The sequence below is a fragment of the Tursiops truncatus genome, chromosome 6, assembly GCF_011762595.2.
Source record: "Tursiops truncatus isolate mTurTru1 chromosome 6, mTurTru1.mat.Y, whole genome shotgun sequence".
NCBI classification, from domain to species: Eukaryota; Metazoa; Chordata; class Mammalia; order Artiodactyla; family Delphinidae; genus Tursiops; species Tursiops truncatus.
The window spans coordinates 109568851-109582087 of NC_047039.1; the positions used below are offsets into that span (position 1 = coordinate 109568851).

The 13237-nt window shown below is 57.2% G+C and overlaps 1 protein-coding gene and 1 pseudogene across 1 annotated transcript in view; one reads left to right on the forward strand and one right to left on the reverse strand.

Moving 5' to 3' along the window:
- Positions 1–13237, forward strand: part of NCS1 (neuronal calcium sensor 1) — a 61148-nt gene that overhangs the window by 23665 nt on the left and 24246 nt on the right. Inside the window, exon 2 of the mRNA XM_033858847.2 lies at positions 368–392. Coding sequence (XP_033714738.1) covers positions 368–392 — 25 coding nt within the window. The remainder of the gene's footprint in view (positions 1–367; positions 393–13237) is intronic.
- On the reverse strand, positions 9031–13129 carry LOC117312748 (acireductone dioxygenase-like; annotated as a pseudogene).

Here is a 13237-nt window from a genome sequence, read left to right on the forward strand (position 1 = left end):
GAATTATGTCCAGTGTTGGCCTGGGCACAATAATCCTGCCTGCCCAGCCCAGGACTGCAGGGAGAGGCCAGCCTCTGCCCGCAAGAGGCTGATCTCGGCCGTCCTCCAGGCAGTGCGGTGGGCATCTGGAGGGGATGGGCCAGTGTTGTCCTCTGGGGGGTTAGACACAGAGCTCCTGACTGGGACGATTCACCGGGCGGGGTGGGAGTTGCAGACGCCTTCTTGTTCGGAGCTGGCTGGTGTCCAGACTTGGGCAGACTGGCTGTGGGCCGGGGTGGGGAGGGCAGGAAGGAGGCTCCCCTGTGTCTGTCTGTCCCCTAGGACACCTTCCTGAGCTAAAAGGCCACTTTTCTGTTTTCTTTTGCAGTTACCGAGAAGGAGGTCCAGCAGTGGTGAGTAGCTGCTTTTCCCCAAACTGTTGGGTGGGAGAGGGTGTGTTGGCTTTGTGCTGATGAGATGGCAGTCCAGCTGCCCAGGACAGCGGCACGTGGAGGACCCTCTGAGAGCGGCTTATCTACAAACCAGTCCAGGCAGCCTTTGTTCAGATTCCTTTGTTCACAGGAGACTGACATAGATCCAGTTGAACTGGGATGGGGGTGGGGTGGTGGTGACTCCTTGCCTTGTGTGGCATCTCTAAGGACCACCAGTGTTAATTGCAGACTCTGCTCATCCAAGGGAGGGTTTTGGACCAGAAACAAGTCAGGAGACTGGATCCCAGGCCCAGCTTTTTCCCTAAATCATCCCGTGGCCTTGAGAAGTCTCTTCTCTAGAGTTCAGCCACCCTGTCTATAAAGTGATTGATCAAAGTGGATCAAGGATGGCAGATAGGTTTCTTTTTGGATGCCAGCTCTAATCAATGCATAGTAGCTGCCTGGAGTGCTGTGTTAAGAAGGACTCTGAGGCTGTATATCATGGAGCAAACCGAAAGTATAGCACCATTAATGCCTGGAAGGTCTGGAATGGATTAGTTATGCCTGCCCTGGGGCAGAGAGGTGAGAGTGGTATACTGTCTGTCATTGTGGAATGTGGAGCAGACAGGGGAGACTCACACATGGTAAGGTGAACCTGAGTTGGGAGTAGGTGAGCGAGGAGGAGAGCTTGGAGACCTTCCAGAAAGTTTGGTGGCTTAGAAATGGACTCTGCTCCTACCTCTTCCTATCCAAGTGACCTCAAGTCATCCAACCCCCCTCAGCCTCCGTTTCCCCACGTGTGTGACAAGAATGATGAGGCATCAGGGCGACATTCCCTGTAAAGGTCCCAAGAGATGACAGCCTTGGCAGTGGTCTTCCGTCGACTGTTCAGATGGGGAGCTGAGGCCTACAGATGTGCCCTCCATCACAGCAGGCCTCAGCAGGGCCCAGGCCACGAGATGCCTGGTGGAGCCCTGCTGGGGGCAGGGCCAGGCTCCCCAGGGGCCACTGCTTACACCTCCCTGTCCTTGAGTCCAGGTGGCAGAGGGGGAGAGCTGTGGCTGCCCTGCTTGGCTCTGCTGACCCCTTGCTGGAGACCCCGGCTAGGTGGGCAGGACCTGGGTGGCGAGCTGGCTGTGCCCCACGGGGGGAGTGGATGCAAAGGGAGCAGCTGCCACTCCCTTCTTCCTCCCCCACATCCTGGGACCCAACAGGTGGGCCTGACCTGCCTCTGACCTCATTTTCCACTTCCGCACTTCCCCAGGTGAGCGTTCCAGAAATACTGCTGCTTCTAGGTTTTTTTTTTTTTTTTTTTGGCTGCGTTGGGTCGTCGTTGCTGTGCGCAGGCTTTCTCTAGTTGCGGCGAGTGGGGGCTACTCTTCGTTGCCGTGCACGGGCTTCTCATTGTGGTGGCTTCTCTTTGTTGTGGAGCACAGGCGCTAGGCGCGCGGGTTTCAGTCGTTGCAGCACGCAGGCTCAGTAGTTGTGGCTCACGGGCTCTAGAGCGCAGGCTCAGTAGTTGTGGCATACGGGCTTGGTTGTTCCGTGGCCTGTGGGATCTTCCTGGACCAGGGATCAGACCCGTGTGCCCTGTGTTGGCAGGCAGATTCTTAACCACTGTGCCACCAAGGAAGTCCCTGTTTCTAGGTCTTTTATCTGTGAGGCTCTCCCTCCTGGATTGCCGTACCCGGCCTTCCCGAGCCTCTGTCACTCACTTTTCCCACCCTTCCTTTCGGGGCCATCTGAACTCCACTCTCCCAAGGCTTACCTAAGTCACCTCCTCCAGGAAGCCTTCCTGGATTCCCCATCTGTACATAATCCCCCTCCTTCCCACATGGCAGCCAGAGGGGTCTTTGTTGAGCGAATATTCAACGATGCCAGGCTTCTGCTTAAACTCTCCCTGGACTCAGGTGAAGTCTGCACCTCTGGCATGGTCACGTGGTTACGAGGCCCGGCTCAGGCCAGCCTTGCTGTGCCGACCCCTCCAGTCTCACTGCCGTTTCCTCCTCTCCTCTGCCCTCTGCCCTCTGGCCTGCCCAAATTGCTATCCGTTCCCGAATTCACCTTACTTTCTGGGGCTTCCTGACCTTTGCCTGGGCTGTTCCCCCTTCTGGGAACACCCCTCCTCGTCTTTGCTTGGCCACCACCTCCTCACCCTCAGGCCTCCTTCCCTGAAACCTCCTGAGCCCCCAGCTTGAGTCAGGGGCCTCCACTGACCTCCCACAGCCCAGTGTCACAGCTGGGGACACACCAGGCACAAACAGGACACACCTGGGACAAACAGCAGGTACAGGTCTGCGTCCCCCTCCGCCTCCCCTCCTGGCCTCGAGGCCGGCTCTGCCCTGTTCACTGCTGTGTCCCCAGGGCCCGGCCACAGCAGGTGCTCAGCACCCATCCGTCGCCCCGAGGTGCTTCACGTACACATTGTCATCGACTCCTGGGCGCTGTCCCGGGGGCCGACATGGTTTATCGTCTCCATGGCGATGGGAGAACTAAGCTGAGGCTCAGAGGTCAGAGCAGGGACGAGGACGAGGTCTGTCCTTGCGACGTGGCAGATGCCTCCCCAGTGCTGCTGTGTGCTGGGTGCGCTCTCAGATGTGGCCTTGTTCATTTTGTCCTCGTAGTCGCCCAGAGCGGGGTCCCACCATGGCTAGACGAGGCTCCTGAGCCCCAGGAGGTGCAGGGCACGCCTGAGCCCTGGCATCCTCCCCCGCTCCCCTGGCTCGTCCCCAGGAGAGACAGGAGGCAAAGTGGCCAGAAGGGATCCGGAACCAGGGCTTGAGCTGAACAACCTTGGACAAGTTACTGGACTGCTCGGTGCCTCAGTTTCCCCATCTGGAAAGTGAGGGTGATAATCGTCAAGCTTTATAGGAACACCGTGAAGAATGAATGAGCTAATTCATACACAGCGTCTGGAACAGAGCCGAGTAATAAGTTCTCTGTTTTGTTAATAATGCTAACACTACGAATAACACTGATCAGGATAACCATGGAGGGATCCTGAGGTTGAGGGTCCTCCCCTCATTATGTTGATGGGGAAACTGAATCCCAAACAGGTGGAGGGATTTTTGGTCCTTCATCAAGCTGACATCTGAGCCGTGACCTGGACAACAGGACTCAACCACAGAACGGTGTTCCAGGCACAGGGAACGGCAAGGACAGAGGCTCAGCAGTGGGAAGGGGCTTGGTGTGTTTGAAGAACAGCAGGGAGGCCAAGGAGGCCGGCCTGGAGGGGACAGTTGAGGCTTGTACAACAAAACCAGGGCCCTTGTGATGCCCAGTCCTTGCTGTAGGGGAACTCTCTCTAAAGAGCTTATAAAGAAAAATATAGATCTTTTCTTTGCCACAAAGTTCCGTGGACCTCAAGTAAATGCCCTTTGACTCATTTTGGTGGTGCCTTTCTCTAACCCTCTTGGGTCAGCCCACCACCCACCTCACTGTTGTATCCTAGAATGGTTATACCCCACAGGGTGAAGGTAGACTAGGGATGGTTAAACAGCGACACTCATACCGCCACTCTCCCCACCTGTGTCCACAGCAGACATCAGTAATGGATCACAGATTATGGCACTCTGGATCAGTCTCCTCCAGTGCTGTGGGCAGACCGTGTAATTATTCTTAGCACACGAAATGAACCAATTTGTAATCCCATGATGGGCCTACACCTCCCTGGTTCACTGGGACCATAACACAAGACTGCTGGGTTAGAGGCCAGATCCAATCAGCCCGCTATCCCCTCTGTCCTTTGCACAGGAAACAAATGGGACAAGCACCTGCATCCCAAGTGCCCGGGCCCATTTCAGAGGACCCTTTCTCACCACGGCCTCCAGCCATGCCCTTTCATGTCCTAAATGGCTCTCTGGCACCTGATAGCTGGGGAATGCCTGCCCTTCCTTGGGAAAACTGAGGTTCCTGAGCCCAGACTACCAGGGCAGCAAACAATTTAGCACCAAACCATCTGGGGTGGGATTGGGAAATGGGAGGGAGGGGCACACGGAGAGCAGCGGGGTCGCAATGGACAGAGTTTTCCTGTCCCACCTGTGACATGTGTGGGTGGATTCAGCCAGGGCGGCTTCAGTTTCCTCCTGTGTTTCTCTCTCTCTCTTGCTTAAAACCCTTCGTGGCTTCTTACTGCACTTAGAATAAAGATCCAGCCTTTATTGCCTGGTCCTCGGGGCTCCCCAAGGTCTCTGGCCTCACTGTCTCCCCGGCTTACCAGGCACCAGCCACACTTACTGTCCCTCAGCCATGCCACGCTCCTTCCTACCTTAGGGCCTCCATCCTTGCTGTTCCCTCTGCTGTTCCCTCTGCCCCAGATCTTGGCATCTTCGCTGCAATGTCACCTCCTGGGAGAGGTCTGCACTGACCACCCTGCCCCTGTTTCTCCAGCCTGGTACAGGATCGTCTTGTTTGGTGCTGACTTTCAGTAGCTGCTCCCCAGAATAGGAACCAGACCCAGGGGTCTTCTGTGACTCTGTTACTTGTCCTGGGCCACCCAGTGAGCAGAAGCAGAGCTGGGCACATCCCAGGTCCTCCAGGAGAGCTGAGGCCCCAGGTGGTCAGGACTGCAGACCAGGCCACAGGGATGTGATGCCTGAGCCGGGCCAGCTGGGCGCTCACCTCACACCCGGCTTCATGCTGGACACCCATGGTGTCATCTCTGCTGCTCCTAGCTCTGTATTTGGCAGAGACGGGAGGAGGCTGGGGCGTCAGGAGGTGGGGCCGGTGTCAGGTCCACAGCCAGCCCGAGGCCCCTGCCCACCGGATCCCTTGTTCTTGACCAAGCTCCATTCACCACAATGGAAGGTCGGGAACCTCGGTGGGGACTGACTAGGAAACTGTAGCAGGTCCCAGGCCCTTAAAGGCGACCGTGAAATTGTGATCACCTGGAGGGTGAAGGGAACGCCATCCCAAGGGGGAACAGCAGGGCACAAATAGTGCCCCAACACAGTTCCATGATGAAGATAGTGGAGGGAAAAGAAGATGGAAAGGAGACTGGCCAGAGGCTAGAAGTGGGTGTGCTGGGGGTGGTGGCATCATGGGTATTCTTTTTTCTCTTATATTTTCTATTTTACAAGTTGTCTGTAATGCTTTTGTTACATTTATAATAACCAAATAACCCGATGGTATTGTAACAAAAAGTGGGCGGAAGCAGGAGGAATTCTGCAGCCGCCTCCACGGGGCCAGCTGTCAATCCTGGACCCTCCTCCGCAGTCACAGCTGTGGGTAAGGAGGCCGCCGCCAATGCCGTGGGGTCAGTCCAGGAACAGCCCGTTTTACAGATGAAGAAACTGAGGCTCTGAGGGGCAGAGACACTTGCCTGGGTCTCACAGCTCTGTGTGTGTGTGTGTGTGGAGTCTAGGTCCAGCTTGCTGGCCTCCACGGCCTGGGCTACGGAGGCTCAGCTCTGCTGGCTCTGGCTTTGGGAAACCCCACAGAGCTGAAGGCGGTGGAGGATGGGGGGACGTGGTGAGGAGAGAGATGGGGGAGGGGAGAGGAGCGGGGAAGAGGCCTCATCCTCATGGATGTGTTCGAGCCCCTCCTCCAGGATCATCTGAAGGCAGGTCTCCAGGGAGCTGGGAGGGGAATGCCAGGGGAAGGGAGGTGTTTGAAGAGATAATGGGAGAACAGTTTACCAGGGCCGCTGCGGCAGTCCCTCATTGCAGCTGGGGGTTACGCTTTATTATCTATCCATCTACTTACTTCCCACTTTCCACACTGCGGAGAGCAGCATCTGCCGCACTTAACCCTGGCGGGGAGGGAGGTGGGCCTGGAGGGCTATGCGAGGCTTGCTTCAAGCTGGGTCCCAGAGGACGAGGCTCTGTGGGAACTGCAAGCAGTGAATTCCAGAAAGTCCTAGCAGGCTGGTGCCTTTGGGGACCCAAGGCCCTGGCGGCGTTGGGGATGCTGGGGGCCACAGAGAACGGGGATGCTGAGCTGGAGTTGGGCCCGTGCCTCATGGCCAGCGTGCATTCATGCATTCACTCATCACTCATTCATTCATTAATTCACTCCCTCATTGCTCCCTCATGCCTTCATTCACTCATTCATTCATTCATCCGGTCACTTATTCACTCCCTCATTCATTCAGTCACTCATTTGCTCCTCATTCATTCAGTCAGTCACTCCTTCATTCATTTATTCACTCCCTCATTCACTCCCTTACTCCTTCATTCATTCACTCACTCCCTCATTTGCTCACTCCTTCATTCATTCTCTCACTCTTTTACTAATTCATTCATCCGCTCACTCATTCCTTCATTCATTTGTTGGTTCATTCATTCCGTAAGTCTTTACTGAGCACCTATTATGTGCCAGGCCCATGGCCAGCACTGGGGGCAGCAGGGACTGGGGGAGACGAGGTGCTGGAGTCCCCTGGGGCACACAGGCTGGCGCAGTGGCGGTTAGAGGCGGGGTGGGAAGCTTACAGGGAGGAAGCCCAGCGTTGAGTCGGGAGTGTTTTCTAAGTGGCATTCAGCCTTCAGTGTTTTTATGAAGTGACAGATTTCTTTTTTTTCCCCCTTTCCCTCTTAAAGAGGCTTAAGAATGCAGTTGTCAAATCTGGGATTTTTTTCTCTCGTCTCCACCCCATCGTGGAGAGCTGGTTCCCAAGCACAGTCAACCGTGCCGAAAACCTGTGCTCTGGTGGCTGGAAACTGGGTGTGTGGAGCTCAGGAGCCGTGCCACGTCCCAGGCTCGGTTCCACAGCTTCTCCTCCCATCCCCAAAGAGAGTTGAGACCCCTGCTCTTGAACACGGTTGTGGGAGGGGTGGTCTCCATATAAATTCCTCAGAAGGCTGTTTGTGCCTCACTCCCCCTCCCCGGCCTAACCTGCACCAGCGACAGTGCCAGGATTACTGCTGCTTCCACCCTTGGTCTGGAGTCAGGCTGAAGGCACTGAGGAAAGCAGGCCACGGAGGCTTCGGGCCTCGCTGCTGACTGGCCGCACACAGAGGCGGCGGCAGGGTCCAGTTGTGGCTCCCCATTTGCTAGCTGTGCAGCTCCAGTAGGTATTTACTGAGCACCTGCAGTGGGCCCTGCAGATTCGGGGTGAGCTATAAGACGGGGTCCCTGCCCTGACGGACCCTGTGGTGCACTCACTGGCCCAGGCATCATACAGGCTACAGGCACAGCTGCGAGGCCCAGGCCAGGGACAGGGTGCTGTGAGTGTGTCAACCGGTGTGTATACTGGGGTCTTGGGTGGCCAGAGCGGGCTTCTCTAGGGGAGATGCACTGAGGCCAAGAAAAAAAGGGGGAAGGAGGAGGGGAAGGAGTGGGCCGGGCAAAAGAAATGCCGTGTGAAGGCCCTGAGCCAGGAGATTTAACAGCCCCCAGCCTCAGTTTCCCCATCTGTACAATGGGCATAATAATCCTCCCCTCCTGGGGCTGTTGAGACGATTTGGTGAAATGGTGCCTGGAAATCGCATAGCTCTGTGCCGGCTCTCAGTAGGTCCCTATTATTCAAAATTGCAGGTCACTGGAAGGCAGACACTGGGGAAGACCCTTTCCCCCGTTTTGTGGGGGTCCCCAGAGACCATCTAGCCCCGTGGTTCTCCACTGGAGTGATTCTGCTCTGGGGGGATATTTGGCACTGTCTGGAGACACTTCGGGTTGTCATAACCTGGGGCGGGGGTGCTCCTGGCATCTAGCAGGTAGAGGCCAGGGATGCCGGTAAACCACCGGACAGACCCCCATGACCAAGAATCATCTGACCCCAAATGTCAGTGGCGTGGGTGGAAAAACCCTGATCTAGTCTAAGTCACTTATTTTACCAGCAGGGAAACTGGGGGGCATTGCAGGGAAGGGGTTTGCTCGGGCCCCTCTCACAGTGAGACAGGATGGGCCAGGACTGGAGCACAGGGCAGGCCCCAGAGCAGGTTTCCAGGCAGCAGCGTGTCTGAAGGAGAGAGGGGGTGAGGGCGGGGAGAGGGAGAGGCCCAGGCCTGTTGGAACCTGAGCCTGGGTCAGGGATGGGGCTGCAGTCACGTACATCTCTCAGTCATCCTGGGATAGAATTCTTGGGCAGGAACTCTGTTATTTTTAAAATTTTTATTTGTTTTCTTTTAACGTTAAGGCAGCTACTATATTTTGAGCAAGAAAGTGGCATAAGCAAGCGAGTGTCCCCCTAACATGCCAGCTCGTCCCCCACGGCACCCCACCACCCCCAGCTTCCCCCGTGCTTTGGGAGAAAAGCATCTTTTCTCTGCCCAGTCCTGTCATCCACTGTCACCCCTCTGCACAAGGCAGGCATGGCCTCGCCTGGTATCTGCTTAAAGTCCAAAAATTGTCCAGATGGCGCAGCTAAACGGCTGCATCTGGGGAGATGAAATTCATTCGGTCAGAGCTGAAGGCACCAGCTGACACAGGGCCACTGACCCCTGATCCTGAATCAGAGAAAATGAACGCGTTTGCCCAGCTTTCCACAGGTGCTTCCATGTACGAACAAGTTCTGTAGCCCCTTCCATTAAAACGTTTTCTGATCAAACGATCTTGCAGACGAAAGCTCACCTAGCCTCAAGTCTACAACACAAAAGCAAGGAGAAAATGACAGATTTTCTGCTGCCATCACATCCGGAACCTTCACAAGGGGGGCCGGGGTGCACGAGGCCCCAGGGCACCGCTAGGCTGTCTGCGCCAGCGATTCCAGGTTCTGCCTCCGGGCCTCGAAGTTTGTCAGCCGGCCGGTTGTATGCCGTCCACACCGGGTCTCCCACAGACAGCCGCGTGGCCTTCTCGTATTTCTTCTCGTCCGGTGTGAAACGGTGGTAAATCCCGGCAGGGAGAATGATCGTGTCTCCTTTCTCCATGATGGTCCGGATCCACCCGTCCTCTTTATCTCTCACGTCAAAGTACCCACCGCCGACCAAGGTGACGCGAATCTTGTCGTCCAGGAGTAAATGCTCCTTGTAAATCATCTTGGTCTTTTCTTCGTAATTTGGTACTTTGTCTCCGCCTGTGGTTATTATGTCCATCCAGGAGTAGATTCTCTCTTTTCGGATCTTCTCTAATTCTGGGTCATTCTCATATTTGTAAAGGACCCCGCGCCCGCGCAGCTGCTCCAGGCCGACCGGGCGCACAGGCTCCGCGTGGTGGAGCCACGGCGGTTGTCAGCGAGTCGTCCACGTTCCAGGCCTGCGCCGTGGCGGGGCCGGGGTCACTGCTGCCTTGCCCCAGACCCGTGCTGTGACCTGCTCAGGCTGGTCTCAAGAGCTCTGTTATTAAGCCGCAGGTCCCTTGGGTGCCTGCCGTGGGGTGGGGTGTGGGTGGGGGTGTGTGCCTGGGTGAGTGTCCTGGCTCGGCCCACCACGGGGGCTGGGCTGCACCTCGGAATCGGACCATGGCAGGAAGTCTTGGCCTCAGAGCTGTGAGGACTTGAAGAGCAAATTTGGGGCCTGGGGCAAGTGGGGCGTCTGGGACAGACCTCCTCCCCTCTGCTCCAGCGAGACAGTGTGCCCCCCATCTTCTGATGATGAACGATGGATGGGGTTATGCAATGTTTGGGGAGCAGGCTCTTGGCTTTCCATGGGGCTGGGGCCAGTGCAGCCTGGCAAAGAGGGAGCCTGGGAGGCAGGAGTCCCGGGTGTGAGCCCTGTATCTGCTGCTAACTTGCTGTGTGACCTTGGGCCAGTCTCTCTCCCTCTCTGGGCCCCCAGTTCCCCATCAATCCACAGAGGGGTGGGCGTATATCTGTGGTGCTCTAACCATCTGCATGGAGTTCTCAGGTTCTGACCACGGTGCCCAGGGCTTAGGAAGAAGACGCCTGACACCTGGCCTCTCCCTCTCTCTGTGTGTTCATTCGTTCATTCATTCATTCATTCATTCAACTCATTCATTGAGCTCACTGGACATTTACTGAGCCCCCGTTATGTACAAGGCGTCGGGGCACTGGGAGTTCACTGTTGGGTGGAGGACACAGCCTGGTGGCAAACATGACACAGCGTGGTTCACGCTGCGCTGGGGTCGTTCAAGGGATGGGGGAGCAGATGAGCAGGCACAGGGACCTGCAGGCCCAAAGGCCTGGCGGCTGGATGGCATGGCAAGCTCTGGAAAGTGCGGCAGGGTGTGGAATATGGGTGGCGTGGGGCGGTGAGGGTGTGTGGCCAGAGGAGGCGGGGCCGTCAGGCTGGAGCAAACCCTCATCGACTGGGCCCCTGAGGGGGTGGGCCTGCTGCTAATGGCAGCAAGGGAGCTGGGGCCCCACAGTGACAGTCTCTGCAGGGGAAACCAGATAGTCCCCTGGAGGCTCCCCACCGAGGCCAGCCTGCCTGTACCCACCTGCCCCCAATAAAGCTTCAGGGCCCCCCGCAGGTGCTCACAGTACTGACAGCTCCCGCTGCTGCGGCACCTGCACTGTCTTCCCTCCTAGGAGCCAGGCACCCGCAGGGGCCGGGCCTCGAGACGCCTCTGGGCACCTTTTGTTCTCCCTTTATTGTTTTTAATAATCTTTTCAAATTACTCAAGTGACACACAGCCATTGTGGGGAAATGGGAGGCTCTGGGGGACACAAGGGGAAGCGATGGCCCCCCTCTGGCCTCCAGAGCCGGCTGTGCCCCACTGTGGTCATCACGGCCTGGCGCCGGGCCTGTTCCCTCCTCCTGTCCAGGGACCCGTCCTGCCCAGGGGCCTGGGGTCATGGACCAGAATAGGCTCTGAAACGCTCCTCTCTGGCTCTGCGTCCTGGCCCAGATGTGAAGGTTTGAGTCTGGAACACCCAGCTGGGAAGGAGGCTTCAAGGGGAGGGACCCGGAGGGGCCGAGTTCCTTTCTGGTACCTGCTGTGGGAGGGGCCCTGACCTCTGTGCCTCAGTGCCTTCATCTGTGAAATGGGGATCACTGAACCCACTGAGCAGGGCTGAGTGGCGACTGCAGGAGGAACCGCCCACGAAGGCTTAGGCCAGTGCCCCGCACGGGGCTGTCGTCAGAGGTGCAGGTGGTGGCGAGATGGGGCAGCGATCCTGGTTACTGGGCCGGGACCGCCTCCCTGGGCCTCTGGCCCCTCGAGGTGCCCCAGGGGGTGGGTGGGGAGGCGCGCACAGGCCCAGCCGTTTCTTACAGCCTCATGCTTGCTGGGGAGCTCTGCGGGAGAGTGGGTGCCTACGGCAGCGCAACGCCACGCCCCACTCCATCTCCCAGCCTCGCCCTCGCCCCTAAGGAACCGCTGACATGTTAGCAAGAGTCTTGTCTTGCTTTCTTTCTGACATCTGACCTTGATCACTTAGGCCTCAGAATTCCCAAGGCTCCCTACTTCCGGTGCCCTGCGTGTCCCTTCACCCAGCCTGGGCCCCTTAGCTTGTTCTCTGATGGGTGGAGGGACAGTGGCTTCTCCACATGCTCTCTGTGTATACGGCCCTCAGTCACGGCGCCACCAGCAACTTTCCCGGGACGTGACGGGAGAGTGGCCCTGGGTAGACCAGAGAACAGGGGGGCTGGAAGGAGGGGACATCTTCAGCGAGCCCGTGTCTCTGAGCATCTGGCCCCATCAGTGGTTACTCTGAACCCCACCTCGGCTCCAGTCTGGGCTGCAAGGACTTGCAGATCTCCCCGTCTCGAAGCCTCAGTTTCCTCATCTTTAAAATGGGCTTGGGACTTCCCTGGCGGTCCAGTGGTTAGGACTCCGCACTTTCACTGCTGGGGCCCAGGTTCAATCCCTGGTCGGGGAACTAAGATCCCACAAGCCACGTGGCCAAAAAAAAAAAAAAAGGGGGGGGACTTCATCATAGGGCTCATAGGGCTGTTATGGGCGTTCCAGGAGAATCAGGTTTGCAAAGTTCCCAGCAGACAGTGGTCCAGCAGAGGTAGCAGCTGGTAGCTGATAATAGCTGACCCCTCTCTCTAGCCCCCCTTTGTGCTGGGAATCCTCCTCAGGGGAATGTATGTCCTGGTTGGAGTTGCCAAGCTACACGCAGGAGCCAACTTATGAATTGATTTAAAAGAACACATTGGGGCTTCCCTGGTGGCGCAGTGGTTGAGAGTCCGCCTGCCGATGCAGGGGACACGGGTTCGTGTCCCGGTCCGGGAGGATCCCACATGCCGCGGAGCGGCTAGGCCCGTGAGCCATGGCCGCTGAGCCTGCGCGTCCGGAGCCTGTGCTCCGCAGCGGGAGAAGCCACAACAGTGAGAGGCCCGTGTACAGAAAAGAAAATAAAAAATAAAAAAATAAAAGAACACATTGAGGTCATGATACTAAAGGTCATGCCATTGCTTATTTTTTACGTCCAGCCCTGTGCCAAGTATGCTGCATCATCATCTCACGCAGTCCCCGCAGGATGGATGTGAAAGCTGTCCCTGTTTATAGATGAGGAGAGTCAGGCTCAGAGAGGTGAAGGCACCTGCCTGAGGATGCAGCTAGCAAATGGCAGGACTGGGGTTTGGGCTGCAAAGCCATGTTGCCATCAGCTGGCCGGGTATCTGGAGGGTCCCTGGGCACTGGGAATGCAGGGTGGACAGGTCCAGTTGGAAACCACCAGGATGCCCTCCGAGCTTGCTGGGCGGCTCCCGCGTCGTTTACACAGTTCTCTGGGAACAGAGGCAGGGGAGCGGGTGTGTGCACACTGCGGGGTAGGCATGTGGGAGGAGCCAGCTGCCGGCCCCATATGGTGCCTCTGCCCACCAGCGCCACCAGCACCACCAGCCTGCCTGGCTCCGGGAGGGGCTCAGTGGAGAGGGTCGGGAAGCGGGGAGTACCTTGTGCGAGTGTGGGACTTCCGGGAGGTCGTTCATGCAAGTTTTGTTTTAGTCACCTGTGTGGAGCAGGGGGCCGAGTGGCCAAGTGACTCTTATCCCTCTGGGACAGATGAGGCTAAGAGAGGTGTGACCACCTGTCCCAGG